General features: G+C 41.8%; 1 protein-coding gene across 3 annotated transcripts in view; it reads right to left on the bottom strand.

Moving 5' to 3' along the window:
- The window catches only part of COL14A1 (collagen, type XIV, alpha 1), a 175,395-nt gene that overhangs the window by 9,206 nt on the left and 139,847 nt on the right, over positions 1-26,342 (bottom strand). For all 3 annotated transcript variants that reach the window (XM_014533053.1, XM_005885872.2, XM_014533054.1), the window contains exons 41-45: positions 25,758-25,811; positions 25,200-25,271; positions 15,772-15,807; positions 14,513-14,579; positions 11,103-11,291 (exon numbers count right to left, since the gene is read on the bottom strand). In XM_014533053.1, the coding sequence (XP_014388539.1) occupies positions 11,103-11,291; positions 14,513-14,579; positions 15,772-15,807; positions 25,200-25,271; positions 25,758-25,811 (418 nt within the window). The remainder of the gene's footprint in view (positions 1-11,102; positions 11,292-14,512; positions 14,580-15,771; positions 15,808-25,199; positions 25,272-25,757; positions 25,812-26,342) is intronic.

The raw sequence follows: 26,342 nt of genomic DNA, 5'->3' as shown, positions 1-26,342 counted from the left end.
ATGAATGAAATTCAAAGTCTGATTGCAGACCTTGACAAACCAAAGATGTGGCTGGTTGGTGTACCAGCTATGCTTCTAAATGACCTTTTTAAGTTTTGAATGCTAGATGCTTTATGTATGAACTCATTTAGTCTTAGCAGAAAACAAGAGGGCAGACTCAAATTAACCCAAAAAGAGGGCTGGAATACAGAGATTAAGTCACTTGTCTTTAGAGTAACACAGCCAAGATTTCAACCCAGGTAGGCGCTGAAGCCTGTGCACACAACCCAACCACTGTGCCCCCTGCCTCCCTCTCTCCACCCCAAGCTGGCTCTCTAGGCTGTGTTTTCAGTCTTGTTTGCTATAGCTGCGGCTTTCTGAACTGCATGCGGATACAGTCTGCACGTTTTCTCTGGCCCGACATCAGCCTTGTGGTTATCATGTTTCCGCAGCTTACTTCCTTGGGTGTATACATTTGACCTCAGCTCTGAGCAAACCTTGAGGTTGATTTGAGGAGGATTTATCCTCCTCGCACTGACTACATGTCCAGGGTCTAGACTCTAGCCCTTGGTTGTTGGTCCCCCCCCCCTTTTTTTTTACCTCCATGTAGGGAGATTTTACTAATTTGCCCCTTGACCACACCAAGCACTCCAGGCTGGAGTCTCATGATCCTCCATGGAGCCTGGTCACTCCCACATAATCAGACATTCTGAGCCAACTCCCAGGATTTGTGCTCAGACAGCTATGCAAGGCCTGGTTAATGCTTTCATTGTCATTCTACCAAAAAGTCACAGAAACTGTGAGACAAGGCATTAGCTGTGTTATTATATAGTCTGTTGCCTGGGAAATGCTGGTGATGAGTTACAAGTAGACTGCTTTTTATTCAACATATGTTGGAATGCCTACTAGGTGCAAGGTACTGGACAGGGTCCCTTGCTACATTGGCAGATTCATTGGACTCAATTTAACCAGTACTTTTTGTACTTATCCAGGCTCTGCTATCTATCCCTCTTTGGCTGCGGATCAGTGCCAGCATGTACAGGCTCCATGTTTCGGGCTAAAGTGGCCAAGGCTGGAAAATACATGGTTGCTTTAAAAGTGAGCAAACTTTGCAAACTATTGCTAAGGGTCCCACCTCCTACTGCCTCTTCCATAAAACAACTGACCATCTAGTATGCCTCTATTAATCTAGGGCTCAGCCAGGGAAACATCAACCATTCTAGATCTTTCAAGCAAAGGGAATTTAACATAGGGATTTGGTCACATTAGCAATGGAAGAATCGAGCAATCAAATAAGGATGATGAGACAACCCAGACATTAGCAATAGCAGGAAGGCACTATCAGCAGTAGGAGTGCATGGGAGATAGGAAGAAGGGTGTGACTAGAGCCCAATGCCTAGGGCCTTCTGGTAGGATCAAGAATGACAGTGAGACATTGTCCAGTGGAAGCAGGAGCCACACAGGGACTATAGCCACAAATGAAGTCACAAAGGAAGTCGGGGTGAGGTTGATGGGAGAAATATCCTGATTTTTCCCTTCTCCAGTGCCTCCCTTTGGCTGAAGCTATCCTGAAGCAGCAGGATAGAAAGTTTGAAAACAGTGACACACAGAATAAGGAGAGAGAAGAGCAAACTGCCCAGTTCAGTCCCGATATCAGGCACTGAGAATTTAGGGTCAAAAGCACCCTTTGTGTCTGTGGCAGGTCACCATGTCACAGGGGAAACACATGAGTAGCTGTAATGCAGTGTGAGAGTAGCTGCAAAATATGAGAGCACAGAGCTGAGGCATTGGTAGAGAATTGCAGATGGCCTTCCAGGATAGTTGACCCATGATATGAAGTCTTGAAGAACAGGCATTACCCACGTAAAAAGGGGGCAAATAGAAGCGCATGTGCAAAGGTTTGCCTTGGGAACCAGTTGGGTATGGCTTTGGCAGCTGAAAGGTGGGTAGTGGTAGAGTAAGAGGCCAGGTTAGACCTCCTTATGACAAACTATGTGCATCACACCAACGAGTTTGGATATGGCCCCTCTTCTAATACCTGCTACCTAATTTTTTTGTTTCTAACTTCATACAGTTTTCCTTAAAGAACTCCAAACTGGTTAAGCTTCAGGTCCTCAGATTTGCCCCTGCTGGGTGCAACCAAGCAGTACAATTCGTTATTGTGAAGTTTAACACCAATAAACACTGTGCTAGTACCACTAACTTCATACAGTTTTCCTTAAAGAACTCCAAACTGGCTAAGCTTCAGGTCCTCAGATCTGCCCCTGCTGGGTGCAACCAAGCAGCACAATTCGTTATTGTGAAGTTTAACACCACCAATAAACACTGTGCTAGTACCATGGAAAAGCCAGGGGAAAATGTGCTGAATCATATTTCTACCTAGTGGGCTATCCAGTGGTCAAAGGAACCTACTAACCAGAGCAAGATCAAGACAACAGAATAGTTTGCACTTTAGGTTTTTGCACCATAGTAATGTAGGTAGGAGGTCCTTTGGTCTTTTGACCACAGACATCTAAATTGGACACACTGACATTTGGGCAGTGAGGGGAGGAAGTGCAGCAGGGAGAAGGGAAATGAAGGCAGGAGAATAGGAGCTTTAAAGGGAGAAGGAGAGAGGAAAGGAGATGATGATGCAGGGCTCATCCATGCACACCAAACCTGTGCATCTGTTTGCAGATTGACTGCTCATAATTACTAGTACATCAACAATTGCAGTGTAATGGGAAAATGCGGTGATTGGAGCCATGTGCCTGGGGACAGAGAAGCCCAGATGAGGAAGATCTTACTCAGTCTAATTCAGCTGGAAGAAAGCAGAGTAGCAACAAGAAATACACTGGCCAAACAAATAAAACATTGCAAGGAAGCAGTGGTCTGGCAGAGGTGACTCTTGAAATGAATTTTGAAGCTTGAGTATGAATGAGTCAGAGGAAGAAAGTGGGTTCTGGGGAGTGGGAAGAGCATGGGATAATCCAAGAAGAGATATAAAAACAGGGCACAACAGGGTTAGCATTGAGTGTGGTAGGAAAGGAAAAGGCATGTGTAAAGAATGTTGGTAAACTTAATTAATGGTCTAAATTCTTTACTACTTTGCAATAGAATTATACACCCATTCCCATTCTATGGACTCATGCATTTCCCTACTCATAGATTGAGGGTTGGCCAAGTGATTTGCTTTGGCTAGTGAGGTATTAGTGGCAAAGACAAGAACAGAGGTGTGAAATATGACTGGGAAGTTGGGTTGCCCTGCTTTGTTTTAGCCATTGTCACAAGGAGAATGGGGAGCGATCCCCCTCTCCCACTCCAGCCAGGGCCCCAGTAGAGCAGAGCTGTCCCACCTCCCACAGACAAGTGATGAGAACTAATATTTATTGTTGTATGTTACCGAGATTTTTGTGGTTTGTTGTTATGCAGCAAAAGCTGAGCACTGTGCCATTCAGTTTGGCTAGAGCAAAGGGAACATACTTGACGTGAAGCTGATTAGAAAATATGAACCAGGACCACACAAAGATATCTTACTGAAATGACATTAACCTTGAGGGCTATTTCTAGCACAACGCCCACTACCCCAGACAGTGACTGAAGTCCAATGTGAGGAAGCTGTTAAGACCTTCTACAAAGACCTTCCAATTAAGGGTTTCAAAAAATTGTTAAGCTACAGAAACAATGACATTAGCTTTCATGGCAAAAAGAAGATAAAATACTGGTTACAGCTTTTTGTTATTGTAATAGTCATATTCTACTAAGTACAGAAGGTGGGGACACAATTTGATGGTAATTTTAGTTTGTCAATTGCTTTTTAAAAGTCATTCTTTGTGTTTATTTGGAAAATGATCTTATCCTGACTACAATTAGTTCCAGGAGCATGCATACAAAAACAGTCTACAATAACATGCTTTCAGTAGGTGCTCCTCTTTCAAGGTCCTTTCAATCAAATCTTACATTTCCCTCTAAAAAGCTACATCTGGTATTTGAATAATTTAAAGGAGTTGGGAGAGAAAAATACCCATTTAAATAGTGAAAACAGGTGGACACAGAGTGAGCCAACCCTTCACAGGTGTCCTAGGAGCCAGACTACCTGGAAGTCATACTTAGGAATGAAAGCAATTGCCCTGTCCCACCACAAGGCCAGAAACCTTGGTTCAATCTGGAAGAGTGTGATTAAATACATAGTCACAAATACTGTGATATTTCCTCTCTTCGAAATGGATAGCCTAATTCTCCTCCACTTGAGTGTGGCTGGGCTTAGTGACTCCCTCCTAGTAGAATATGCTAAAAGTAAAAGCTTGTGACTTCTGGGATGAGTCAAAAAAGGCATTGTGGCCCACCTGCGTGGCTCAGTGGTTGAGGGTCAATCTATGAACTAGGCAATCATGGTTTGGTGCCTGGTCAGGACACATCCCCAGTTGCAGGCTCCCTCTCCCTCCCTCTCTGAAATCAATAAAAATATATTTATATAGAAGAAAAGGCATTGTGAACTCCTCCCTGCTGTCTCTCTTGGATCACTGGCTCTGAGGAAAGCAGCCATCATATTTCGAGACCACTCAAGCACCCTGTGGAGGGACCCACCCCTCTCAGGCTCAGTGTGAGTGGAGCAGTCAGGGAGGGCCCGAGGCTCCTGCCAATAGCACTGCGAGTGAGGCATCTTGGAAGCAGGTCTGCCAGATCCAGTCCAGCCTTCAGATGACTGTAGGCCTGGCCAGCGTCTTGACTGCGAACTCACAAAAGACTCTGAGCCAGAGCCATCCAGCTAAACTACTTGTGAGTCCCTAACCCACAAAAACCATGATCATATATCTTTTGTTTTCTGTAAGTGCTAAGATTTAGGATAATTTGTTACATAATAATAGATCACTAATACATAGAGCTTCTCTCTGCAACCATGATGAATGTAGAGTCCCTTTGTAGTAAGAATAAAAAAGCCTCTACAAAATAAAAGATGATACAAAGAGGAGTACTCGTTGTCTTAAAAGTTACCGTATGTTAGGAAAACATAATCCATCAAACCTTCAGGGAAAGGTCTTGTTCCAAAAGCCATTCAAAATGGACTTCACCATATCATTATCGGGTGAGAAAAGAAAACTCTATCTTTGTCTGGACTTCGTCTCAGGAGATGAGAGGCAGGGGGTGGGGAAGCAGGAGAGGAAGAAGGCAAACATGTATTTCAGCACATTTTTAACAGCAATGAAAAGATGATGTCTCATGCAACACATTATCAACCATAACACAACATCACAGGGAAGACTTGTAAATATTTAAGGAACAACCAGCAAATTATTATGAGAGCTCCACCAGCCCTCTTTCTTTAATCAAGTTAATCTGTCCCATAAAGATAATTTTTCCAGAAATTAATCCAGGATCCAAGGGTCATTAAGAAGTTTCACAGATGCTTACCATCGAGGCATTCCTGGCTCACAATTGCTATGCTCTAATTCTGAACTTGTGACCAACGTTTTCTGCCAAATGTATCGTCAGTGCCAACAGCTCTTTTCAACCACGGGAATATTGAACATAAGAACCTTAGTTCTCTCTCTCAGCTCTGAATGAATCTGGGACCCAGTTTTCTCTCTAGACTTCTCGGCCTTGTTGACTTATAGCAAACCATGGCATGAGCATGAGAGATGCAGGGTTAGCTTTAGTGTGTGCAGCCTTTCTCTGCCTTGACTGCCATTTCTGTGTCTCTGAAAGGGCTTGTCATTGACTTAGAGCGACCAGACTAGGGCTGATTCCTTTCCGACCTGTGGCGGGAAAGGCTTGAGAGAAATAATTTTCCAACTTTGAAGTCCTTCAGGGATTTTATCCTCAAAGAACAAGAAAAAAATTAATCCAGGTAGCAAACATAATGTGAAATTTTCTCTTGATTAAAGATAACATTCCAACATGATTATTATTTTTATTCTTAATAATAATATTAGAGTGAGTGGTGCTCTTAGCACCCAAACTAGTTGATTCTACATAGTAAATGTAATGTGCTAATGATATCTATAGGAACCCATGAGTTCCAACAGTGAAAGTCTTTGGAATGACACTTCCCAGTCATTTCCACTCTCAACTTTTCCAGGCACCAATAGAGAAAGACCCTGCCACCATCAACTGGTTTTAGAGCAGTGGTTCTCAACCTTCTGGCCCTTTAAATACAGTTCCTCATGTTATGACCCAACCATAAAATTATTTTCGTTGCTACTTCATAACTGTAATGTTGCTACTGTTATGAATTGTAATGTAAATATCTGATATGCAGGATGGTCTTAGGCGACCCCTGTGAAACGGTCATTCGACCGCCAAAGGGGTCGCGACCCACAGGTTGAGAACCGCTGTTTTAGAGGATGATCAGTATTGGAAGGCTTCTCTGGGGAAGGCCTTAGTAGGAAAAAGAAATATAACCGAAAACCAAGACACTTGTTAACCCCAGACACGTGCCTGCAAAAGTAGGAGAAGGTAACTTACATTTAGTTGCATAATACCAATGATGTATTTGCTATCTTAGTAGATCTTCAGTGTGAACACAATAGAGACAAATGTAGAAAGACTACGTAGTTGATAAATCTCAATTATATCAGCCTGAATTTGTAGTGGTTGCATTCTCAGAAATTCTTAAATATAAGTACATTCCGACTTCTTCATTATTATTTCCAGTATAGTCATGCTGAGAATTTGCATATTGGAATAAATTATTAGATTTCCCTTTTACTATTTCATATTACACTAGAGGGGATTCCAGTTTTTAAAATTATGTGTGAAGATAGGTTCTATTGATTATCTATGAATTTCATTGTAGAACACTAGAAGAGATGTTGCAAATTATTTGTTACAGAAAGGAAACAATATGTGTGCTAGGGTTGAGAACCATGACTTGAAAGATTTCAAGCCCTTTCCCATCTCAGGACCTTTGCATATGCTATTGCTGTCTCTACCTAGGATGTTCTTCTCTCACTCTCTTATATATACACCCAACTCCTAAATTTCAGGTCTCACTTGGCTAAAACATCAACAGGCTGCATAGAAGAGTCCCCTCTTCCATGCTCATATAGCATCCTGCACTTATTCATAGCACTTATAACAACTGATGTTAAACTATTCATGTATTTTTTGTTTAATATCTGTCTCTATGGTAGGCACATGAAAGGCAGGAAATGTATGCCCTGTTTACCACTATTTCCTTAATACCCAGCACCATGGTTGACATGTAGTAGATGCTCAGCAAGTGATGGTTAGATGAATGAATGAAGATCTAGAAAGAATAAGTTGTGAGATCAAACAGCCAAAATGACATAGCTAATAAGTGGCAAAGCTAGCATTCTAACCCACAAATGTTTGACGCCTCAAACCCCATGCTTTCCACCCATCATGACGCTTCCAGGTAAAGCAGCATCACAAATGGTTTCTCTCCTAAGATATCAGGAGTAAAAGAAGATTGAATGGCCTTGTTCCAGGTTTCTCCCCTATTCCCCCACCCCGCCGCCAAAGGCTGAGATACTAGAATAGGAGTATAACTTCTATAGGTATATCCCAAATTGCCAGATGCATGACCAGTTTCCTTGTAGGTAATTTCCCTACTTGGACTCTTATATAGTCTCAGTACATGCTACAATCTTAAAACAATCATCAAGTGTCCAAATGAGTAACCATAGTAAATGTTTTGATCACATTCATATTTACCCAACAGATTACCTGGCTTCATCTCCAGGAAGGTCATCTGCCAGGTCATGGATGCCCACAGCTATCCAAATACAGCAGAACAGAGTTCACAAGGAGCTTGCAAATAGCACAACCACAGCCCACTGTGACACTCTGATAAGCTCAGCTGTTCACATTTTTTAAAATATATCTTATTTCAGAGAGGAAGGAAGAGGGAGAGAGAGATAGAAACATCAATGATGAGAGAGGAGTATAATTGAATGCCCTCCACTGGGGATTGAGCCTGTAACCCAGTATGTGCCTTGACTGGGAATCGAACCATGATTTCCTGGTTCATAGGTCAATGCTCAACCACTGAGCCATGCTGGCTGGGCTATTCACATGTTTTGAAATGTAGTTATTAGAAGACAACAGCATTCTCCAGATGCTGCACAGTTCTGACTTCTCATCTGTGACACACCTACTAAGCAATGATTCAAAGGTAGCAACAGGGCAGAATGGAGCAAGCACAGATACTCTGGAATCACACAGCTCTAGATTCAAATCTGGGTCCCCGATTGTTCAGATAAGTGACCATGGACAATTGACAATCAGTTGAGCCTCAGTTTCCTCACCTAAAAATGGGACAAATATTGATCTCATTAGACTTTTAGGAGCATTAATAATGTGCTAAGCAACTGGTAGTTTATCAAATAGTTGCTTGATAAATGCTAGCACCCTTTTCTATCAAAGGCCACGTGATGTCTTCCTCTAAATTCAGTTCGCATTTATCTTCTCCCAGCTCATACATTCAGAAACGCTTCATATCCTCTATCCAAACCACAATATTGGCAGATACATTTGGTGCCTAAAAGGGAAAGCCACGATTATAGTATTATCTCACACACTGCCAAGACAAAAGTCTTGCATAAACTCTGTGCTCAGTAAATGTTTGCTGATTTATTGTTCAAAATAAACCAGATATGAATCCCAGCTGTTATGGATGTACAACTTAAACATGAAAATCTTTAAATGGATGATTCCTCTTATACATTATTTTTGGGGTTGTTGGCCTATAAAACCCCAACCTTAAACCCCAAACCACACCCCTCAGTTGGTGATCAAATAAAATCACCTTCCCTCAGGCTTAAAGGGTATCATCTCACTTTCTGTGTTACTCTCATCCTCCATGTACTTGTGAAACTCAGGATTTTGCTTGTCTACTGTACCCTTTAGGAGCATACATATCTACTAGTGGCCCAGTGCACAGATTCATGCACATTCTCCGGGGTGCGTCACCGAGAACCGCCACTGCCAAGTCACTACAGCTCGGCAGTAAATCAGATTTGGGGCGACAGTGCCCCAGCAACAACATAACCCATAGCCAAAGGTGGAATCATGTGGCCCCTCGAGGAATCCAGCTCCCTCCTCTCTGGTTCCAGGGTGCGTCACTGCCAAGTCACTGCAACTCAGCAGCTCCTGTGTTGAGCGTCTGCCCCTGGTTGTCAGTGTGTGTTATATGTACTGGCCAGTCAGCCGGTCAGCTGGTCACTTAGCCTTTTATACATATGTAGATGTGTAGGTAAGAAAATTACAGCATGGAAATTCCTATTTCAAGGGTTGCCTGGGCCACTGAGAACTCCTGGGTGATTTCCCCTGGTCTAAGCATTCAAAGGCTCCTATAAAGCAAGAAACACAGCCTGGCAAGAACAAAGATAGGACTTCCAAAAAGAACACAGACAACTTGGGATTAGCTGAGATTGACTCAGGTGCTGGCTCTGAGCTCCCTGAGTCACAGCTGGCCCATCATCAACACCATGAGCTGCTGACAGAGGTGGCCACCCTCCTGGCTGCCAGATCTCTGGTGTCCTGCGAGGAAACTATGCCTGTCTCCATATCTGCTGATTCAGTGCCCTTGCACAGGAAAAGCCCTCAGAAAGAAGAATCAGATTCATGTCTCAGTCAACACAACAATGATCTAGTGCAGTGATGGCGAACCTTTTGAGCTCGGCGTGTCAGCATTTTGAAAAACCCTAACTTAACTCTGGTGCCGTGTCACATATAAAAATTTTTTGATATTTGCAACCATAGTAAAACAAAGATTTATATTTTTGATATTTATTTTATATATGTAAATGCCATTTAACAAAGAAAAATCAACCAAAAAAATGAGTTCGTGTGTCACCTCTGACACACGTGTCATAGGTTCGCCATCACTGATCTAGTGAGTACCTATGATGTGCAAAGCAATTCAGACGTGATCCCTGTTCCCAGAAATCCAGTGGTTCACCAATACCTGATGGGTGCTAAAATCGGGGGTGGGGGGGATCAGGGGGCGGAGGAGACAGTCAGGACATCAGGGATTCAGAGCAGGAGATATTTGTGGTCTGGGTTGATCAAGCCAACTTCACCCATGAGGTGGGTTAGGCTGAGCCTTGAACTCAGAGTAAGAGGTACAGAAGACAGAAAACTTCCAAAGGAGGAACAATGGTCACAGAAGTGCAGATGCAGAAATGCACTTGGCATGTTGTTATGGAGCAAGAATGGATGTGAAATAGTATCTTTGTAATCTGCAGTTCACATCCCAGATTTATAAAAAGAGTCCATCCTACCCATCTCACAAAAAGCAACATGACTCACAGAGCAGAGAGGCAATTAGCTTTTGCCCAGAACTACATTCTAAAAATTGTGTCTTAGAAAATACTTTTATCAGTTGCCTCTCTTCCCATCACTCTCTTTGTAGTTCATATCTAGCCCAATTCCCCACATCTCTTTGATCTTATTATACAATACTGTTAAGACCTGCGTACGCCAATTACCATGGTTCTCTTTTATTAGTGTAGATACTGTTAAGACCTGTAAAGGGTAGAAGAAAGGGCTAAGTAGGAGCTCTATTTTAAAAAAACTTTAGTAGGAAATATAAAACATTGGCCCATTAAATAAGTAAGTAAAATACTGCCTCATATTATAGAAAGATAAACCACAAACAGTATTTATTGGAAGTTTAGAGCTGCCATGTTCTGCATAGGCTTATGTGAACCATCTGACCATTTGCCTCATGACTCCCTTCAGGGCTGCCACTGACTGCTGCCCACCGTGAGCCCTTCACAAAAGCAACACCAGACCCAGGAAGCCAGCTCTCTGCTTGCCATGACTTATATGCGATGCCATTTAGGTCCAGAGGGGGCACTATTTTCTGATTCTTCTACCTGGAAGGGGCATTTTTTCTTAATTCCTCCCTCTAGAGGGGACATCATTCTCTCATTCACACGAAAGCCTCTTAGAGGTGGGTTGGGGATTCTGGTCCTCTTTTTTTCATACAAGCAGAGGTGGCTCTTGATAAACACTTTGTAGATCACTCAATGTTTTCAACCTTGAGATAAATAGGAAGCTGCAGAATAGATGGGGTAAAATTAATTTAGGTCCATTATTTCAGACGTTAGCATGGTATAAGCACCACTGTTAGGCTCTGCTTCATAGCACTCAGTCAGGGGAGTGGCCCAGCTTACCTCGTTCTCCTGGGGTTCCTGGCACACCTGCATTTCCTGGGAAGCCTGGGGTACCTGGGGGTCCTTGTTCACCAGGAGTTCCAGGTGAGCCCGGCCTCCCAGGCTCCCCAGGAGGCCCCTGGACGGTCCGGACTGATGAGGAGTGGCTGGGAATCTGGTTGAGGATGGCTGTGTACCTGGCCATGTGACCTGAGACAGGAAGGATAAAGACAGCTTTCAATCAACTATCACACAAAGAGAAGACTTGCCAAGGCTCCGAACAATTCTATCAGAGGCCCATATAGGAGAAAAGCACACCCTTCTGAAATATGTCAATTTCCAAAGTAAAAAGTTGTACATTTTATTTTGGATGATATTAGCAGCTGGATTGTATTCAAGTCGCATCTCATGTGTTTGGAATTCCACAGCTCATGTCAGCATCTCAGTAAACATCATTTGAACAGAAGTCATAAATTTTATCTTCACCCCCAGCGTGTGTCTGACCCCCTAAATCCTCACCCAGCTGCCCCTTTTCTCCAGCAATTTCCACCCCACCCACCCAAGTGGTCTTTTTTTTCCAGCCCACAAAGTCTGCTCCACCCTCTGGCTCACAAATCCCCAGACAAGCGCTGTTTCAACTCATCTCTTTGTTGCCAAGTGTTTTTTGCAAGAACCTTTACTTGGGTCCCAGCTGCAAAAACTCCCACTAGCTTCATTTTCAAAAACACACAAACCCTGGCTTTCTCTCCCATAGTAGCTTAACTCGGTTATGCCTGGAAGGATATAGTTTAATAAGTAGAAGTATAGATTAATAAACTGCTTTATAATCATAATGCCTCAGGGTAGCAAGCACTTTTTCTAGCATAATGAGGAGGCAAGCTTTCCCCACATAAATGAATTTCCTAGCTAACTATTTCTTATCCCTTCTTAAACATTCAAACTTAAGAACAGTAACCATTTTTAGAGGGATTACTGCTTAAATATATGCAAGCATTCTTCAGCAGAGGACCGTGACTGTAACTAGGATTGGCTTCCTGACATCTCCGGGGGGCCATCAGCCGGCACACCCATGAATGTTGGGTGTGGCCAGACATTTCTGCATCTACTTGTTCAGTTTCTTCCTTTGACAAGGGGAATGTCCTCTATCACTCCTCTAGCTGTCATCGCTTTGGCCTCACAGTGTCCCATACAACCTTCCCTAGCATAATTGTGCTGACCAGCTCTGGACAAAAAACCAGTTAACTGAGAATATGAGGATTTATATGCTGACTGATAAATCAAGTTCTGAGGGGTGAACTGAGGAGAAACCGGAAGCAGTGTGGAAAGATGGCTGAGGTGTCAGAAATACAGCCTCTGGGTAGGTTGGTTGAGTCTTGGTCATACAATCTCTCCCATTTCTTTCTCTCGCCACTGCATGGACAGGCAGGGCCTCCTTGTCTCACAGCCCTATTCCAGTGCTCTTGTCTAACCCTGCTGGCTTCCATTTCCTAGAAGTTGTTCACAAGAATCTGAGAATTCCCAAGGGGGAAAAAACTCAATTTTAAACTCTCCTTTTTAGTGCATGTTTTAAACAATCATATATTTATACAAGACTTTTATTCTACACTGGACTAAGACAACAACTATTGTGAAATCTTCTACATACTCTGGTTAGTGAGTCATATTAGGATTTAACCCTTAGGTTTCCTTAAAATAAATATCTGCTCATTTACATTGAAAAATACTTGAAATGAGAAACCTAAAAAATAATCCAAGATACAGGTTAGCTTTGGATGTATTCTTTTATGGTTAATCCTCACCCAAGGACATTTTTCCATTGATTTTTAGAGAGAGTGGAAGGGAGAGGGAGAGACAGAGAGAGAAGCATCAATGTGAGAGAGACACATAGATTGGTTGCCTCTCGCACGTGCCCCAACCGGGGTCAGGGATAGAGCCTGCAACCAAGATACATGACCTTGATCGGAATTGAACCCGGGACCCTTCAGTCCATGGGCCGACACTGTATCTACTGAGCCAAACCAGCTAGGGCATGGATGTATTCTAACTGTTCAATTTCCCTTTTATAATATATTGTGTTTTTAAAGATCTTATTTTAGCATTCAACATAAATGGTTTCACTTAACTGGCAAATTCTCTCACACATATTCAGTTTGGGCAATATAATATAAAATTAATTAAAGTTAAAATATAGGGAGCATTACTACATGCCTGAAGAGGGTAGCTTTGTACTCACTTGTCCTGAGATTTCTGTCTTAATGAAACCTCTCCCAAGCTCATGCAGATCTTTATCCCAGGTCTCCCCCAAGGGGAGATCTGGTTCTATCTGCTACATTTGGAATTTTGGACCCTGCCATTAGGACCTTCTCAGCACTCACGGAACTCCCAGACTTCCCTGGGTTAAATTAATATAACCTCAAAGCTGTTAAGGCAGCAACACAGGTGATGTCAGCCCTGGAGGTAGAGGACTCTATGGGGTGGAGGGCTTGACAGCCTAGGGCTAGAGCTGGCGGGGTTTGAGAGGAATATTTCATCTCTTCTTGGCCTCAGATCTGCCTGGAACTGAACAAATTGTTGGCAAAGAGAAGGGCCCTCCAGTTAGATTATTGAGACAAAATAGAGTCAGTGGCCAGGATGGAAATGTGCAAAATGGATGAGTTAGTAAGTGAATGAGCAGAAATCAGTAATTGAAATACTGGACTGTGGAAAAGTTCAGGTTTACAGTGAAAAAAAAAATGGGACAGGTGTCATACCAAGTGTATCCCAGCATAATTTTTGGCATAAAGCACAAGTATCGTATCAAATATCTCATGAAGATTGTCCACATGTGTGCGTGTGTGTGTGTTTAGGCATAAATCTTAAATAATGAAGGAGAGGTCCTTGGGCTAACCAAAAGAAATGAATAAGAAGGAGGCGCTAATTTAAAGCTAGTGAGTGAATAAAAATCAACACTATGAATCCTCTTTTGTGGTGAAGGCCTGGGGAGGGGGTAGGAGTGGGGTGGAGGGGGCAATGGGGGAAAAAGAGCCATCTGTAATACTTTCAACAATAAAGATAATTTTTAAAAATGTGTCATCTTTTTGAAGGTAGCTTCTGATGCCTCAGTCTGGCAGCTTACATGTGCTGAGTACTTGAGAAAAAAATCTATCCATTCAGGGAGATGAGGAAGGAATAAAAGATCTGATCTGGGCAGTCACGTTAAATCTATCTGGGCAAGCAGGGAACTCTTGGACAAATGTCACAGAGGAATTTGGCGTCTGTACCATCAGTCTAGAAATCTGGGGTCACCTGCAATGAGCTTTTAGATGGCTTAGTGATGGACATCTGTAAAGCTTACATGTCTGCACGAACACATAGGTTTAGAGGCGTTTTCCTTCATCGTCACACTCACGGGGATGAGTATCAGGAAGCATCAGTAACTACAGGGCACTTACTCTGGATGAGCTGTTCGCACACCTGGCGTGCCACCGCTCTCACCATGGCCTGAGACTGCAGGTCACCCTGGATGAGGAGAGAAGCAGACTCCTGACTCTCAGCCACAAGCCCAGTCACATGGCAAGACTTCCAGGTGGAGACCGGACTCGACCCACTGTTCCCACCTAGGCTCTTTGGCTCCAAGCAACAGGTAGGATTGACACACGCAGGGAAGGAGTAAGCAATTCGACATTCCTGATGCTGGGTTCCTTATTAACTTAAAGAGCTCAAGTAAGCATGCCTGGTCCCAGATTCTAAAAAATTTAGCAGTTCTGAAACAAATCCATGTGTATATTTAATGCCTCATTTACAGCTCTTTGGAGCTTATAAAATGCAGCACTTTCTCAAGAAGTAGCTTACTTAATACAAATAGCAACTCAGAGGAAAGGTGTTAAACCCATTTTATAGACAAATGGAGTTAAACACATCGCCCAAGGTTACACAGAGGTAACTGGATGAGCCCAAGGTCACTGCTGTTTCTACTATAGCCAACAGCACAATTATATTAGCAGCTGCACAAATTCTCAAAGGACTGATAAGATCCCTAAAATAAGCTGATTTATGTTCTTTGATCCTATGCCTGCCATTGCCTTTCTGGGTGTCAATATTGGAAAAACATGAGTCCCATTCTATTCCTTGGCATCTGTATAGAGCTTTTACTTTTCTAAAGCATGTTCCCATGCATTATATAATTTCTTGATCAAATCCACTTTGTGAGTTAGATGAGTTTAAGTCTCTCTGTTTTTCCTTAAAGAAATGGACCAAAGGTCATCTAGCTGGATGGTAGCAGATCTGCAACTAGTAACCAGCTCTCCTGACTTCCAGCCCACAAGGTGTTTCCACTTAAAAATGGGTTCGTGGTCACATGAGTTGAGGAGGGAGTGAGGGGAGAAGAAATGGTGTAAGCGGCAAACTCATTAGTCAACAGAGCCAAATATCAACAGTACAACGATTGACATTTCTTTTGAGAGCCAAATTTTTTAAACTTAAACTATATAGGTAGGTACATTGTTATTAACTTAATTAGGGTACTCCTAAGGCTTAGGAAGAGCCACACTCAAGGAGCCAAAGAGCCGAATGTGGCTTGAGAGCCGCAGTTTGCCGACCACGGGACTCTAAGAGCAATGAATGATCCTGATAGTAAATGGTGATCCTTTGTGAGGCGTATGCAATGGAAGGTGTGCAGTTAGCTCTGATTGGTAAACTGAGTTAGACTTACTCGTTCTCCTCGCTCTCCTTTTGCTCCAGGAACACCCTGTAAAATTTTAAATTGTCAAGTTACTTGTAACACTGCACTTGGCCATGCATTAAAAACATCTTATTTTATTAAGAAATTTTCTTCGTGCCAGTAATTCTGCAGCAAAAACAGACACACAACAACAGTAATAAACAAACAGCAACCCACCAAGCAGAAATAATTCTTTTAAACATTGGAGGAATCCAGACTTTTAATGCAGAGACACGGTATGTTGTTGTTTTTTACAAAGTATTTTTTCCAATTACAGTTTCCATTCAGTATTATTCTGTATTAATTTCAGAGGTACAGCAAAGGAGCTAGAAAATCATGTACTTTATAGAGTGGTCCCTCAACCGCTGCTTCAAGTACCCACCTGGCCCCATACATAGTTGTCACAATACTATTGACTATATTTCCTAGGCTGTAATCTATATCTCTGTGGCTATTTTGCAACTAGCAATTTGGATTGCTTAATCCTACTTCACCATTTTCAACAAGTACCCCAATCTCCTTCCCCTCTGACAGCTGTTGGTCTTTTCTTTTTATCTATGAGTCTTTTTCTATCTTGTTTTTTTATTTTATTTTATTCATTAGATTCCACATATAAATAAAACCATATTGTATTTGTCTGTCTCTGACTAGCTTATTTCACTTACAGAATACCCTCAAAAAAGTATGCTTTTAAAAAAATTTTTAATAGATTTTTATTGATTTCAGAGAGGAAGGGAGAGGGGGAAAGAGAGAGAAACATCAATGATGAGAGAGAATCATTGATTGGCTGCCTCCCGCACAACCCACATTGGGGATCAAGCCTGCAACCCACATGTGCCCTGACTGGGAATCAAACCGTGACCTCCTGGTTCATAGGTCAATGCTCAACCCCTGAGTCACCATGGCCGAGCTCAACAAAGTAAGTATGTTTTAATAAAAAACTGGGATCATGCAGCAACACTGCTTTGTAACATATATCATTTCACTGAATAGGTCGTTCATATCTTTCTACACTAAACACCAGTCTATGAATTGTGCTCAACTGATGCTTCATAACTTATTTCACAAATCTCTGCTGAGGAGCTAAGCTGTTTCAATTTCTTAAAGAATAGCTCTGAAAGGAAGGAACAGATCTTCTCACCTAAGAGTTCTGTGAAGTTCTGTAAGTAAGAGATGAGGTCTGTGAAATCCCACAGCCTCACTGTGCTTTTAAATATATATTTTTAATGATTTCAGAGAGGAAGGGAGAGGGAAAGAGAGAGAGAAACATCAATGATGAGAGAGAATCATTGATTGGCTGCCTCCTGCACACCCCTCACTGGGGATCAAGCCCACAACCCAGGCATGTGCCCTTGACTGGAATCGAACCTGGGACCCTTCTGTCCGCAGGCTGACGCTCTATCCACAGAGCCAAACCAGCTAGGCGTCACTGTGCTTTTAATAGCACACGATTCTACCACCCTGATAATGGGAGCTCCAATGAACAAGGACTCTCAGCTGAATTATTATTTTGTCTTGTGGTTTAGCTGCTCTTTGACCCGTAAGAAACTATCATAACTGTAAAACTTTTGACTGAAAACCAATGGCTTTTTAAAATGTTTTTGCAATGAAATTACACTTATAATGCAAAACATGTGTCTTCAGAAAGATTTCATTGTTTTGTTTAAATTCTGAGACAGTGTAATGAGAGTAATTCATTGGACAATATTTTTATAGTTTCTACCCAGAAGATAGCGGATGATGACATTTATAGATGAAATCTGCCACGCTGTCAGGCTGCTCCCAGTTGTTACCACAATCTCAACAAGTCTCAAACCAAACTCAGTATCTTCTCCAAAATCTCGATTCATTGACAGTAATCTTGCCTCAGCCCTCGCAGCCCAGGCTTCATTCAGAAGGTCATCTGGAAGGATGTCCGGAAGGATGTCTGGTCTAATTAGCATACTGCACTTTTATTATTATGATATACACACACTCATACACATAATAGTAGAATCATAGTGTTGGGCATATGGGTGTTCACACTAAATTTTTTCAATTTTGTGTAGGTTTGAAAATTTTCATACTAATACTTTGGAAAAAGGAGTATAAAATATGGGATCTGCAAGCCACTTAAACTCTCAGAGTTTCTTTGTAAGATAAGGCCATTAAGTTTAATGGTCTCTGGGGTCCCTTACAGAACTAACATGTCAGTATCTCATAATGCAGTCATTATTTGGAACAAGATAACACCAGGGACAGAAATTAATGAAAAATACCAAAGCTGGGCTTGCAAGATATATCTTGACCTCTTCAAAGAAAGCAGATCCTCACTACTTATGATCCCTGCCAGCATGTGAGTTCCATAAGACAGTCTGTGTAGCTGATGGACTTTGGTAACCCCAGTTCCTAGGACTATGTTTGGGACATGTCAAGTGCTCAAAAATATGTGCTGAATGGATAAATGAATGAATGGCTAATTTTCATTTCAAATCTGGATGACAGGTCAATCTATGCTTCATTTTAACTGCCTTGATTAAATATTTAAGACATATTAAGATACTGGACATTCTATATTATTAGAAAAAAAGCTGATTCTGTTAAAAAGTACCCAATTTTCATTATTAAAACTTTTTGCAAAAGGAAGATATATGAGGCACCCGTCCTCAGCCCCATTCTTTTGGGAAATAAATGTACTGACTGTGTCCTCTTCTCCCATACCTTAGGCTCTACAAATGGGCACGTCTCTAAAGAGGCAGTAGGTTTAAGTAAAGAAAAGAGCTACTTGTGTCACCACAAGTACATTTTTAATGGAATCAGCTTTTCAAGCATTATGTGAAACACTAAAACATAAATTAGCAAACAAAAATAAGTAAGTATCCCACATTTTTAGTATATTAAGAAACTGTAAATGCTAGTTGTTAATACTTAAGCTGCTTTCCCAGGCCCCAAGCACTGTTCTCGGTGTACTATTTAACCTTCATAACAGTCCTATAAAACTAATTCATTTAATCCTTATAAGATGCCTCTAAGATAAACTCATTTGTTCTTTATAACAGCCCTATGACATATTATTTCCATTGTACATATAAGGAAAGTGATGCATCAAGATGTTAAATAACTTGCCCAAGGTCACACAATAATACAATGGAAAAGCTGGGACCAGAACCCAGTCAGCCAGGCTCCTAAATCCATGCACTCTCCAGCACACTGCCTCGAAAGAGAATGCCCAACAAACTTGTTAGCCAGTATTTCCTATTCCAGTGAAGATCATATTTTTCCTAATGAAATAATAACTTAAAAATCAACCATAAATCCCGCAACCTAACTCTAGTCAATCAGAATTAGGTTTTAGCTCAAATTATTTTACCTTGAGTGTTTTTATTTCTTTACCGATACACTATTGGACATTTCCATGGCTAGCTATCATTGGTTAAATGGACTAGCTAGAAACTCAGAAACAGAAATTACTGTGCAAACCTAAGTGATAAGATAAATGAGGCCTTTGGGATGGATATGTTTAATCTGGTCTGAAATTTCTCAAACTCAGCCTCACTATGCTTGATATGAAATAGCTACAGGACACAGCCAGGCAGTCTCAGTGGAAGGTCCATTTAGGGAAATATCTATACGGCAAGAAGTTAGTTTTATTCCAACTTCTCTGACATCTTGCCTTTGATTTTTGCAAAGTAAAACAAAATAAAAATTCCTGAGCAAGTGAAGGCCCATAATTCCACCAAAGTATGCTTTGAGGGAAAACACACCTTCCCTGCAGACATAGGCCAGAAAAAGTGGCACATTTCTCTTTCGTTTCAGGAACATTTGAAATATAAAGAAAAGAAAAATACAGTAGCTACATTCATAGATTCACAGAATTTTAGTGCTGAAGGGAAGAGGAATAATTTCATGGTCCAAGTCCCACATATTAAAGATGTCTGTTCACTAAAATCTAAACATCCTTGCTCAGCTCTCAAGGTTCTTCCAAGGACTGGCCCCCATCTATAAGAATCATCTTCTAAAACGCCCTTGAACAGCAGCCTAACTGGAATGCAAACATGCCTTCATTCTTTCTTCTAACAAATACTTATTAAGTACCCTCTATGATGTGAGCTGGAGTATAGCAATAAAAACATGAGTATGATAACATTTCTGCACTCATCATGTTAGTGGAGGGATGAACATTGACAAAGTATTTCGGCCTGAAGAGGTGATGGTGACTTCACACAGGAAGTGCAGTTTTAAGGAGAGAATAGCCAGGAGAAATGAGAAAAAAACAGCCCAGACAAATGCAAGAGCATCCCAAGGGCCAAAAAAAAAAAAAAGGAAAAGAGAAAGGTAAAACAGTATGGCATATATTTGGAGAACTTTAAATAATTAGGGATGACAACTTCAAGCAAAGGTATGATGGGAGATACAGTTGAAGGGGAAAGAGAGGGCCATGCACATCTGGCTACATCATTGGGATCTATCCTCTGGGGACAGGGATTCAGTGAGGATATTCAAGCCAGGGAATAACACATCAGTGTTGTTCTAGACAGATCTTCTGGCAGCTGGGAATGGACCAGACCAGGGCTAGAGCTTCTTGTGATAATCTTGGTGAGAAATGAGGATGGCTTGAAATAAAATTTGCAAAGAAGCAAGAGAAAGAGTTGAAAAATACTGAAATGGACCAAAGACAGGGGGATGCCCTGTGCCTGCTTTCTGTTTTCCTACAACCCCCATGTAGACGATGCCATCTTCCTGTCTCTCTAGGTGCCAGTCACACGTGTTGCAAGATCCCATTGAAATGCTGCCTCCATCAGGAGCTGCTCCTCACCTCTCAGCTCAGAGCGGTGTCCCCTCCATCTCTGTCTTTGTCCTCCGCTCTCTCTCAATGCAACTTTCATAACAACATTCTTGTCTTGTAAGGTATTTATGACTTTCTGGCTTTTATTTATATGTACTTATACAATAAAAACAAAAAAACAAAACACCATTCTCTCTAGATTGTCCATGAAGGTGGAAAAATACTTTGGTTACCTTTTGTAACCCTCAGAACTCATCTCTCTCATGTGCCTACACATTGTGGCTGCTCAGTAAATATTTTTAAGTGGATGCATTAGGAAACTGAGGTTCTGAGAGGCTAGATAAAGTGCTTAGTGGCTCACACAGCTAGTCAAAGTCATATCAGGAACACGTCTAGAAAGAACCCAGGTGTCCTGACTGGGTTCTTTAAATGGTGTAGAGCTGGACCTCCTACCTATGTTGATTTCAAGATAAACACATGGCCCCTTCTCCCATGTCCTTATCACCATCTGTTCCCCTGCAAGGAGGCATGGGATTTAGCCTGTGCCTAAACCTCAGGTAGGAGTTGCCATCACAGCTGCAGCGCACAGTCTGCCTGGGGAATTCAGCGGCTGAAGACAGAGCGCCTGCAAGCAAGTGTTCCTGGCACCGGCTGGACGAAATGTTGCTATTTTCAGTGAGGCAGTCTGTCTTTCTTGGTCTCTTTCCCTCCTGCCTTCCTAGACAGACATCCATGGGAAAACAATCATGGCCTTAACACCTTGACACCGAGCCCGCGTTACCAGGCCCGCCAGTCTGGCAGGCAGCAGGCCTCTGGTGGCTCAGGGCCCTGAGCACAGGAGAAGTCTGGGCTGGACAGTTCAGGGTACAACCGGCTTTGAGAGGCTCCCCACTGTGGCATCCCCACCCAGTGTCTATGAAACCAGATGAAATGGCTTCTGTCTCTGATAAAAATGCCACATCAAGGGCCCCTTTCTGATCATTTATAACAATAAAGATAATATTACTAACAAGTGTTTTATTTCCAGGGAAACATTTATTGGTATTTCTGTATGCTCCATATTTAGAGGCTGTTCTCGAGTTATAAAATGGCCAGGTGGATAAGAACGTAGGGATCCTCCTTCCCTAATGTATTCCATGCCTCTCTATCCCTCACATACCCCACTATCCTCTCCCAAGTTCCCCCAAAATGCCTCTTCTTTCCCAGCCCATCCCTCTTGGCTTAGGAGCAACCCAATTGAAACCAGATGAAATGGCTTCTGTCTCTGATAAAAATGCCACATCAAGGGCCCCTTTCTGATCATTTATAACAATAAAGATAATATTACTAACAAGTGTTTTATTTCCAGGGAAACATTTATTGGTATTTCTGTATGCTCCATATTTAGAGGCTGTTCTCGAGTTATAAAATGGCCAGGTGGATAAGCGGGCAGGGATCCTCCTTCCCTAATGTACTCCATGCCTCTCAATCCTTCACACACCCCACTATCCTCTCCCAAGTTCCCCAGAAATGCCTCTTCTTTCCCAGCCCAGCCCTCTTGGCTCAGGAGCAACCCAACGGGGCTTAAGGAAAACTAGTTCTAGGTAATGTCAGTAAGACTGAGACATGCAAATTAGAGCATGCACAAACACATTTGTTCATTGATGAAGTAATTAAAGAGGTTTGGGGTTTTGTTCTGGATTCACTTCAGGATGCCTCAAAGCCTCTGATGTCCTCAATTCTCCCGTGACACTCTCAGAAAGAGATTTAGTGCGCTGTCTCCGACACCCCTTTAACCAGGGGCTGCTCCCTTCACCCTGCTGGCTGCTCAGTAAGTATTTGTAAGTGAATGCATTAGGAAACAGGTCCTGAGAGGCTACATAAAATGTTCCATTGAACAAGATAAACTCTTGTTACCAGGAGCCCACTCTGGGAAGCAGGCTGGAGCCTTGTAGCAGAGATGACGCTTCGAATCTCTTTCCTGGTGGGGAATAGCCTAGAATCAATTGCATAGATGAACTTGCAGTGAAAAGACAGTGGAGACAGGACTATGTGCATGGTGTGTGTGTGTGTGTGTGTGTGTGTGTGTGTGTATGCCAGTGTATGCTTCCGTGTAGCATAACCATACTTAGTAATATCATTTTGGATAAAAAAGATGTGTGAAGATAAAGCAATCAAAATTTTTTCTGTGACCCATTGTCAGCTTGATTTGAAAAGAGATCTAAAACGTTCTAGCATTAATTTGAAAGAAAATGTGCACCCCTATGTTCATTGCAACTTTATGTACAATGCCAAGAAACCTAAGTGCCCATCAATAGACAACTGGATAAAGAAAATGTGGTACATATATACAATAGAACATTACTCGGCCATAAAAAGAATGAAATCTTACCTGTTGTGACAACATGGATGGACCTAGAGCAGTGATGGCGAACCTATGACACGCATGTGAGAGGTGACACGCGAACTCATTTTTGTTGATGATTTTTCTTTGTTAAATGGCATTTAAATATATAAAATAAATATCAAAAATATAAGTCTTTGTTTTACTATGGTTGCAAATATCAAAAAATTTCTATATGTGACACGGCACCAGAGTTAAGTTAGGGTTTTTCAAAATGCTGACACGCCGAGCTCAAAAGGTTCGCCATCACTGACCTAGAGGGTATTATGTTAAGTGAAACAAAACAGTAAGTGAAGGATCAATACCATATGATTTCACTTCATATGTGGAATCTAAAGAACAAACTAAGTGAACCAATAAAACAGAAACAGACTCATAGATATAGAGAATGGACTGGTGGTTGCCAGATGAGAGGGGAATTGGGGGATGGGGTGAAAAGGTAAAGGGATTAAGAAGTACAAATTGGTAATTACAAATAGTCATGGGGATGTAAAGTACAACATAGGGGATATAGTCAATAATATTGTAATAAATATGTATAGTGCCAGGTGGGTATTGGAAATATTGAGGAATCACTTTGTAAAGTATATGATTATATAACCACCTGGAACAAATATAAAATATTGTATGTCAACTGTAATTGAGAAATAAAAGTATTTTGAATGACAATGTATTTGGAACAAGTACATGGCTTTGTGAAGTGACTGCTAAGGAGGGCATTTATTTGGGAGTGCAATTTAGGATGTGTTTGCTAAAATCTGGAGGCATTTTTAATTCTCAGATCTTGTGCGTGTTTGTGTGCCTGATAATGTATCGTGTAAATTATAGCTTAGAATATGACTCTGGATATAAAATAATTTTATTGAAACAAAAATAAAGAGTAAAGTGACTGGATAGCTAGAGAGAGAGAGAGAAGTGTCTTTTTAAGCAAGAGCCGCTGCTGTCTTGTTCATTGTGGTAGGCAGAAAAAACCCCACACCCCTGCAAAAAAAAAGTGTTCATACCCTAATCCCAGAGCCTGTGAATATATTACCTTATGTGACAAAAGGGACTTTGCAAATGTGACTTTGTTAAGGATCTTGAAGTTATAGAAGGAAATTATCTAGGGCTATCTGGGTGGCCCAAATGTAGTCACATAGCTCCTTTTTGGGAGCTAAGAACCTTTCCAGGCTGTGTTCAGAGGAAGATGTGACTATGAAAGAATGTCCAGAGAGATGCAACATTGCTGGCTTTGAAGATGGAGTGGGCCATGAGCCAAGGAATGTGGGAAGTCTTTAGAACCTAGAAAAGGCAGGGAAATAGATTCTTTCCTAGAACCTCCAGAAAAGAAATGCCAACATCTTGATCAGACACACATCAGACTTCTTACCTACAGAACTTTAAGACAATACATTTGTGTTTTTTTAAGCCACTGGGACTATGGGGATTTGTTATAGCAGCAATAGAAACAGAATTCATTGACCTCTCCTACCCTCACCCTTCATATTTCACTGTTCCACAAATTCTTAGCAGGTTTGCAGTAGTACCAATATTTGCACATATTGATTATTTTAGCTTGTGGATACAGATTTAGCACATCACAAACAATACCAGAATGCTGACTAATAGCTACACCAGAAGGAACAACGTGCGAGTCACAGGAGATGCCAAATGTGGCTTTGGAGGCCGTGTGAGACAACTATCTATTTTACAGAGGAGGAAACAGGTGCACATGGGCTCATTTGTTTCTCCCCATCCCCCCTCTTCCCCTCCCATGATCACATTTAAACACCAACCTAAGAGATGAGAAGCACAGCATAGGAGGTAATCAGTTCCAATCACTGTGCTTTTATTTACACCACTATTCGTTTATGTGTGAGTATGTTTTACACGAAATTCTGTCTTTCTTGTAGAATTTAGAAAATAAATCTATTCCCATTCTCACTAATCCTTGACTTTCTCAAGCTGTGTATTCCCACCCCCACCCCCAGGAGACAGGTCTAATCAACACACAGCTATTGTATCCGATCCCTGTAAAGAGGGCATTGAGTTTACTTAGCCAAAGACAAAATAATGAGCAAGATTAGTTCCTGTTGGGACCGACTCTCTTTAACCATGACATGTGCATAGTTTGACTTTAATCTTCATCCTAGGACCTTCTGTGTTCCCTATGGATTCATCCAGGATTGAGTAGGATTTTTGGCCAACAGAGATGCTGGTAAATTTAAACACATTAATAAGCCAGAGGGATGATTGGGCAACCATCCTGACTGGCTACTGCTGTATACTCACAGGTGGTCCCAGGGCGCCTTGAGGTCCCACGCTTCCTGTGATCCCTGGGACTCCGGGGGCTCCAGGAATGCCCTAATAGAGAGGCAGGAAAATGAAGCAAAGGTGAGGACTCCCACATTCTCATCAAAGACAGACAGCTCTCAAGAAGGAGCAAGGGACACACACACAGAGCTCCCCTTCCCCTCAGCAACAAGACTTCAGGATCCATTGCTCACTCCTGGTCCCAGCTGCCAAAGAAGTAGGGAAGACATTTTTTCAGTAGTCTCCAAACTACCAATCAGTTGTAGTTCTTTCAAATTCAAGCCTTATCTGTGTCTAATAAAAACTAAGTCAATGCAGGTGATCTCATGAGGAAGTGGCTCAGAGATCAAAGGATCCAGCCATAGGGTTGTATTATTTTTAAAGGATATTTTAGGCAGAGGTCTATAGCCAAGGCTGAGTTGTTACACTACAGCAAAGGTGGCTGCCAAGGTTAAAGGTCTGGTAAAAGAAGATCTCTCAAAAGAAGTAAAATGCTTGAAAGCAGAGTACATGCCAGTAGTTTCTGGAAATACTTACAATTGGCCCTGGTGGTCCTGGAGGGCCAGAAGACCCATCCTTTCCAGGAAAGCCCTGGGGAAAAGAAACATAGCCTGTCAACTTTGCAGTCGCTTTATGTGGCTTTCAGAATAGGTGTACCTAATTCATTTAATATTCGGGGGCCAAGTCCTGTTGCTTGCTCTGAACTTCCAGGGATTCACTACTTTTGAACTCTTCATGGAAATTGTTCTTGGCAAGACTTGTGTGTCTATTGGCCCTATGAAATTGTCCAGTGCAAGAATTTTAGGTGTGAGAAGTGCTACTTCAAACTCAAGCAGGAACTTGCTTCCAGAAAGTGTTTTTATTAAACGAAACATAACAAAGGAGAAGGGAGGTCAAGTCTCTGGAACTAATGACCAGTCAGAAGGATGAATTAGTGACTTCCATGACCTAAGAGGGTTTGGAGGAGGGGATCCCTATCACCAGGATCGGTATTACAAATCAAGAAATACTATAATATCTAAAATTCTGCAACTCTCCAGGAGCAGCCCAGAGGACAATTTGGGAGGACTAACAGCTGCAATGATAGATTTTTTACTCCTGGACAGGTTTGTAGACTGTTAT

The sequence above is a fragment of the Myotis brandtii genome, unplaced genomic scaffold (assembly GCF_000412655.1).
Source record: "Myotis brandtii unplaced genomic scaffold, ASM41265v1 scaffold931, whole genome shotgun sequence".
NCBI classification, from domain to species: domain Eukaryota; kingdom Metazoa; phylum Chordata; class Mammalia; order Chiroptera; family Vespertilionidae; genus Myotis; species Myotis brandtii.
The sequence above is the reverse complement of the archived record's forward strand: the minus strand, read 5'-3'. Positions and strand labels throughout refer to the sequence as shown.